The 7,921-nt window shown below is 43.3% G+C and overlaps 1 protein-coding gene across 1 annotated transcript; it reads right to left on the reverse strand.

The window, feature by feature from the left end:
• Window positions 1-1,889: 1,889 nt before the first annotated feature.
• LOC140392284 (dispanin subfamily A member 2b-like) lies at window positions 1,890-2,249 on the reverse strand. Its single transcript, XM_072477601.1, has one exon. The coding sequence runs from the start codon at window positions 2,247-2,249 to the stop codon at window positions 1,890-1,892; it is 360 nt and encodes a 119-aa protein (XP_072333702.1).
• Window positions 2,250-7,921: the final 5,672 nt, after the last annotated feature.

Consider the following 7,921-nt stretch of genomic DNA (forward strand, 5'->3'; position numbering starts at 1 on the left):
AACTTAATCTTTCCTCATTGGACAATCCCTCCATCCCAGGAATTTGTTTAGTGCATGGTTTTGCACTCGCTCTATTGTAAGTACCCTTTCTGTTAATTCTCTTATTTCCCATTTATTTTACTTTGTGGTTCTCATTTTGATGCAAGGATATTTAATGGATGTAAACCTTTTAAGTCAAGCAGAGGAAGCGAGGAACTCAAAAGTTGCAAAATAGTACACTGTGCGATGAAAATTCAGATTGTTAACCAAAGAACTCAAACCTTCTGGCACCTGAGAGATTGGTGGAAATTGGTTCAAATGGTTGTCTGGTGGGGCCAATGGATTTGCCAATGAACATATTCTGCCCGCAACAGACAGTAATTAACTCCAGTCAGGTGGAAGGTTTCCAGGGGATCCAGGAAGGATTCAGTATGTTTCTGGATGCCGAGAGAAGAAGCTGTGAGCTGCTCTCTCTCTTTCTTTTTCACCAAAAAGGTTTCCTGCCTGCTGGTTTCTGAAACTGCAGAGAAGTCTTGATATCCATATGAATCCACAGTGTGAAAACCATTACAGATGGAAAGCAAGAACCTCCAGGGCCTTAACTAAAAGATGTACTAGAAGACGTCCATCTGAAACAGAGACTACTATCCTTTTCACTTTTTGTATTATTATCCTTTATACCCCCTTTATCCCTGTATTGAGTTTGTAGGGCGGAAGTTAGGAATTAGATAACAGTTATCCAGTTGTATTAGCTGCATATTTAATTATAGTTATTGTTATTAATAAAAATTAATTGTGTTTCAAATTACAAACCTGGTGACTGTAATTATTGGGCAGCCAAGGACCGAATACTACGAGGGCTGGATTCTCCATTGGCGGGATCCTTCACCGGCAGCGCACTCCTGCGGATTTCCCGATGGCTTGGAGGTGTCCACAATGGGGCTGGGAATCCCACTGCCGGCGGGGGGCGTGCTGCACCAGAAAACAGGTGCGGCGTGATGCCGAATGCTGCCCCAGGTATTTTCTAAGAATTAATAAGTTGATTTGAATTAATAGTTGATTTGAATTGTGTTGCGACTGTGGGTCAAGTGGGGCTGTGACTGACCACACACCAGCCCAGGGTGTCACAATACTATGGAAAGTATACCTTCCCTTGGATAAGGAGGCCAAAACTGAACACAATACTTCAGGTGTGGTCTCATCAAGGCTACGAGACAAAGAGCACATCCCTTGCTCTTCTTTGCAATAGTGCCACGAATCTTTTACCGGAGATGGTAGTCTCAGTTTACAATCTCATTCGAAGTATGGATAATTTAATGCTTTGTCGTTGTGCCCACTTAAGCAGAAGTAAAACCAATTGCACTTTCCTTTTGAAACCTGTGCCTGCAGAGAATGGAGGCTGCCAGACCCCTGGGCTGAACTGAAATTAATGCAAGTGAAATCTAGATAGAGAAACATCATCTTAAGTGTAGAGCTAGGTCCTCTTGAAATGCGACCAAGTAGCACTTTTTCACACAATGAGCAGTGGAAATCTGGAATTCTCTCCCTCAAAAGGCAGCCAATGCTGGGGTTTGATTGAAAATGTCAGAACTGAGATTGACAGTTTTTTTTAGTTCTGTTAAGGGTATCAGGACAAAAAGCGCAACTTATTACAATACCAGACTCCAAAAGTGGCTCGAATATTGGACAGTAATAACAATGTATATTTTTTGCCATTTTATATTTTATTCAGAAACTGTATGACATATTCATTACAGAAATTGAGATACAAGAGAAAGAAATTGTAGAACAGAAGGTTTCACATGTTATTTGGATGTTTGGAGCCTAATTCTTACAGTATTCAAACATCACAAATTGATTTCTTATGCATCAAATTGAATCACGGTCTTCATCTTAAACTGGAGCTGTCCTTAACGAGGGCGAACGCTGATCACCCCAGCAGCAAACAAGATGATGACAAACACGAGGCTAGATGAAAATGTTGCAGCTATATTCAAGGTTTTTGATGTGGAGCTGTAATTTTCAGCCCCATAAATATCTCGCAGAACTTTACGATCTCCAGACTTAACTGAAAAGATCAAAGCCAGGAACACAAGGCAACAAAAATGACCGTAAACAAAGTTGAAAATAGTCCAGAGGATGTGGTCTTTCACAGGCAGAGTACGGACTCCCATCGTCAGCGTGCTGGTGGGCACCTCCACGGTGTGGTGTGGCCCCTGGAAAGCATGGACTCCACTGTTGAAAATAGGCTGGTTCATTTTGTTCTCCATTATAACCGAGCAGTCGAAGGCAGAATGCGAAACAAGGAAACGTTACTCCTTTATAAGGGATTGTGCTGGAACTGCAGCTGCACAGCCCTGACAGCCGCGCCCTACGTGCTGTCCAATATTTTATTTTAATTTTGTAAGACTGTGCAGAAAGGATACCTCACTCCAGGAGTGATTTCATTCAAAATGGGGGTATGGTATATTAAAACAAACTTTATTACTAACGCAGTATTAACATATCTTAAATACCACACCAGAAAATAGCTTACAATTACCCCTTAAACAATGCTGTTCAATACAGTGAACGCACCCTTAACTGCTATCTGTATTCCCACTCAAAGAAGAAATACCATCTCATCTCTCAATCCACTTAAATACCATTCGCACGTAGAAAACCTGCTACATAGAGATGTTCTTTAAGAAAGAGAGATCTTGTGCCACTGCTTTGAAGAAAAGACCTGAATCCTGTCAGAACCATGCAGGAACTCTCGCTGTATGTCTTCAGAAGCTGCAACAGCTTCTTTCAGCTCCCCTTGTTCTCAGTTAAATGACAGGTAAATTTAAATGCGTTATAGATAAGTCATGGCCAAATAGAGTGTTGGGGAGAGGATCAAGAGGTAAATGGTCCACTCCTGTTTCTATGGGTTGGATTCTCAAGGAAAATTTGTGGATATTTAAAAATGATTCCCAGGGCCCCCATTTTTCAGCAGTGCAGGATAAGGGTGTGAGCTGGCTCAGATGCGAGCTCATACCCTGCATTCCCAACCTGACGGGTTTCATTACGAGAATAAGTATCTCCTCGTCCACTGCAATATTCATGAAGTCAAAACAGATTTTAAACAACTTGTGGTTGAAGGCTCCACAGTGGGGCTATTAACAATTGTCCGGATGAGCAAACCCTTTAAAGATAAATTTAAAATGTCTTATCCGTGCCAGTTTATGCCGCTCCACCCCACCCCCCACTGCCCAATAGCCCAACATAAACTCCATGCCAACCCATGCAAGAATGCACAATGAGACGTGTCTGAGAGCTCAGACATCCATTTGTCTGCTGAAGCACACACAAGGGAAAATATTGCTATCTTTTTCGAAGACAAATGTCAAATAGGCTTGGAATCCTACGACGAGTAACTCACCTCCTTACCCCCCCCCCCCCCCATCCCCCTCCCCCCCCACCCCCAAAAGCCTGTCCACTCTACAAGGCACAAATCAGGGGTGTAATGGAATACTCTCCACTTGCTTGGATGAGTGCAGCAACACTCAAGAAGCTCGACACCATCCAGGGCAAAGCAACCCGCTTGAATGCTACCCCTTCCACAAACATTCAAACCCTCACCAGTGACAAACAGTGATAGCCATGTGTACCATCTACACGATGTACTGCAGTAACTCACCAAGGTTGCTCAGACAGCACCTTCCAAATCCACAACCGCTACCATCTAGAAGGACACGAGCAGCAGATACCTGGGAACCCGACCACCTGGAGGTTCCCCTCCAAGTCACTCACCACCCTGACTTGGAAATATATCACCATTCCTTCACTGTCATTGGGCAACAATGGGTGTACCTACATCTCAAGGACTGCAGCTGTTCAAGGTTCACCACCTCCTTCTGAAGGGCAACTAGGGATGGGCAATAAATGTCGGCCTAGCCAGCAATGCCCACATCCTGTAAATGAAAAGAAAAAAAAATCAGAATGCGGAATAGGGTCAAAAAAACAAAGTTAGGGGCGCTCTATCTAAATGCATGCAGCGTTCGCAACAAGATAGATGATTTGAAAGCACAAATCGGGGTAAATGACAATGATTTAATTGCCATTACAAAGATGTGGTTAAAACATGACTGAGACTATGGACCGATATTCATTATATAGGAAGGCTTAGCAAAAAGAACAAGGAGGTGGGGTAGCACTGTTAATAAAGAACAACTTCAGTACATTAGAAAGAGAGAACCTTAGGCCAAAGGATCAGGATATAGGCCTGGATTCTCCGGTTCCTCAGCTGTGTGTTTAGACCATAAGACCATAAGACATAGGAGTGGCAGTAAGGCCATTCGGCCCATCGAGTCCACTCCACCATTCAATCATGGCTGATTTCAACTCCATTTACCCGCTCTCTCTCCATAGCCCTTAATTCCTCGAGAAATCAAGAATTTATCAACTTCTGTCTTAAAGACACTCAACGTCCCGGCCTCCACCGCCCTCTGTGGCAATGAATTCCACATACCCACCACTCCCTGGCTGAAGAAATTTCTCTCTGAAGAAACTAGGCCCCCGGGTCCTAGTCTACCCTGCTAATGGAAACAACTTCCCTACATCCACCCGATCTAAGCCATTCATTATCTTGTAAGTTTCTATTAGATCTCCCCTCAACCTCCTAAACTCCAATGAATATAATCCCAGGATCCTCAGACGTTCATCGTATGTTAGGCCTACCATTCCTGGGATCATCCGTGTGAATCTCCGCTGGACCCGCTCCAGTGCCAGTATGTCCTTCCTGAGGTGTGGGGCCCAAAATTGCTCACAGTATTCTAAATGGGGCCTAACTAATGCTTTATAAAGCTTCAGAAGTACATCCCTGCTTTTATATTCCAAGCCTCTTGAGATGAATGACAACATTGCATTTGCTTTCTTAATTACGGACTCAACCTGCAAGTTTACCTTTAGAGAATCCTGGACTAGGACTCCCAAGTCCCTTTGCACTTCAGCATTATGAATTTTGTCACCGTTTAGAAAATAGTCCACGCCTCTATTCTTTTTTCCAAAGTGCAAGACCTCGCACGTGCCCACGTTGAATTTCATCAGCCATTTCATGGACCACTCTCCTAAACTGTCTAAATCTTTCTGAAGCCTCCCCACCTCCTCCATACTACCTGCCCCTCCACCTATCTTCGTATCATCGGCAAACTTAGCCAGAATGCCCTCAGTCCCGTTATCTAGATCATTAATATATAAAGAGAACAGCTGTGGTCCCAACACTGAACCCTGCGGGACACCATTCGTCACCGGTTGCCATTCCGAAAAAGAACCTTTTATCCCAACTCTCTGCCTTCTGCCTGACAGCCAATCGTCAATCCATGTTAGTACCTTGCCTCGAATACCATGGGCCCTTACTTTACTCAGCAGTCTCCCGTGAGGCACCTTATCAAAGGCCTTTTGGAAATCAAGATAGATAACATCCATTGGCTCTCCTTGGTCTAACCTATTTGTTATCTCTTCAAAGAACTCTAACAGGTTTGTCAGGCACGACCTCCCCTTACTAAATCCATGCTGACTTGTCCGAATCCGACCCTGCACTTCCAAGAATTTAGAAATCTCATCCTTAACAATGGATTCTAGAATCTTGCCAACAACCGAAGTCAGGCTAATTGGCCTATAATTTTCCATCTTTTTCCTTGCTCCCTTCTTGAACAGTGGGGTTACAACAGCGATTTTCCAATCCTCTGGTACTTTCCCTGACTCCAGTGACTGTTGAAACATCGTCACCAACGCCTCCACTATTTCTTCAGCTATCTCCTTTAGAACTCTAGGATGTAGCCCATCTGGGCATGGAGATTTGTCAATTTTTAGACCTCTTAGTTTCTCTAGCACTTTCTCCTTTGTGATGGCTACCATATTCAACTCTGTCCCCTGACTCTCCGGAATTGTTGGGATATTACTCATGTCTTCTACTGTGAAGACTGACGCAAAGTACTTATTCAGTTCCTCAGCTATTTCCATGTCTCCCATCACAAAATTACGAGCGTCATTTTGGAGCGGCCCAATGTCAACTTTTGCCTCCCGTTTGTTTTTAATGTATTTAAAGAAACTTTTACTATCATTCCTAATGTTACTGGCTAGCCTACCTTCAAATTTGATCCTCTCTTTCCTTATCTCTCTCTTTGTTATCCTCTGTTTGTTTTTGTAGCCTTCCCAATCTTCTGACTTCCCACTACTCTTTGCCACATTATAGGCTTTCTCTTTTGCTTTGATGCATTCCCTAACTTCCTTTGTCAGCCATGGCTGCCTAATCCCCCCTCTGATAACCTTTCTTTTCTTTGGGATGAACCTCTGTACTGTGTCCTCAATTACACCCAGAAACTCCTGCCATTGCTGTTCTACTGTCTTTCCCACTAGGGTCTGCTCCCAGTCGATTTTCGTCAGTTCCTCCCTCATGCCCCTGTAGTTACCTTTATTTAACTGTAACACCTTTACATCTGATTCTACCTTCTTTCTTTCAAATTGGAGATTGAATTCGACCATATTATCATCACTGCCTCCTAAGTGCTCCCTTACTTTAAGATCTTTAATCAAGTCTGTTTCTCAGCACACTGTTTGTTGGCAGCAGGGCTCTCTACTCCCATTGCTTGTCAATGGGATTTCCCATTGAAGCTACCCCATGCTGCCAGGAAACCCGGGTGCAGGGGTGCGCTGTTGGTGGGAACAGAGGATCCCAATGGCCGTACAATTAGTATGGGTTGAGCTACAAATCTGCAAGGGGCAGCAAGGATTGGTGGGAATTGTTTATAGGTCACCAAACCACAGTGGTAATGTTGGGCACAGTACAAATCAGGAAATTAGAGGTGGAGGGTGACTTTAATTTATATATAGACCTGATCAACCTATTTGGCATTAATGTTGTGGAGGATGACTTTCTGGAGGATGTACATGAAGAGCTTCTGGAGCAATACATTGAAGAACTAACTAGGGATCGGGCTATTTCCAATTTAACATTATGTAATCAGAAATGGCTAATTAATAACCTGGAGCCTTTAGAAAATAGTAACCATAATATGATATTATTTTACATTGATCCTGAAAGTGATATAGTTCATTCTGAAACTAATGTCTTAAATCTGAACAAAGGAAACTATGAAGGTATGAGGGGCAAGATCGATATGGTGGTTTGGGAAAATACACTAAATATTAATGGTGGACAGACAATGGCTAGTATTTAAAGAGGTAGTACATGGCCTACAACAAATATACAGTCCTCTCAGACACAAAAACACAACAGGAAATTTGAATCAGCCTTGGCTAACAAATGGAGTTAACCGTTGCAGTAGATCAAGGGAAGTGGCTTAGAAGGATGCCAGAAAACATGGTGAGCCAAGGGTTGGGACCAATTTAGAATCCAGAAACGGAGAACCAAGAACCTGATAAAAAAAGGGAAAAGAGGATATGATTGCAAGATGGCTTGAAAATAAAGGTGGACTTTAAAAGCTTTCGGCAGTTGCAAAGGAAACAATTATCAATGACAAAAGTGTGTTCCTTACAGGCAGAGACAGATGGATTTATACTGGAGAATAGCGAAAAGGCGGAGGAACTAAACAATTACTTTGTGTCTATCTTCATGGCGGAAGATACAAATAACAAAGAGAACAAAGAAAAGTACAGCACAGGAACAGGCCCTTCGGCGCTCCAAGCCTGCGCCGACCATGCTGCCCGTCTAAACTAAAATCTTCTATACTTCCGAGGTCCGTATCCCTCTATTCCCATCCTACTCATGTATTTGTCAAGATGCCCCTTAAACGTCACTATCGTCCCTGCTTCCACCACCTCCTCCGACAGCAAGCTCCAGGCACCCACTACTCTCTGTGTAAAACACTTGCCTCATACATCTCCTCTAAACCTTGTCCCTCGCACCTTAAACCTATACAGAAAACCTCCCGGAAATGCTTAGAGAACCAAGGGTTGT

The sequence above is a fragment of the Scyliorhinus torazame genome, chromosome 16, assembly GCF_047496885.1.
Source record: "Scyliorhinus torazame isolate Kashiwa2021f chromosome 16, sScyTor2.1, whole genome shotgun sequence".
NCBI lineage: Eukaryota > Metazoa > Chordata > Chondrichthyes > Carcharhiniformes > Scyliorhinidae > Scyliorhinus > Scyliorhinus torazame.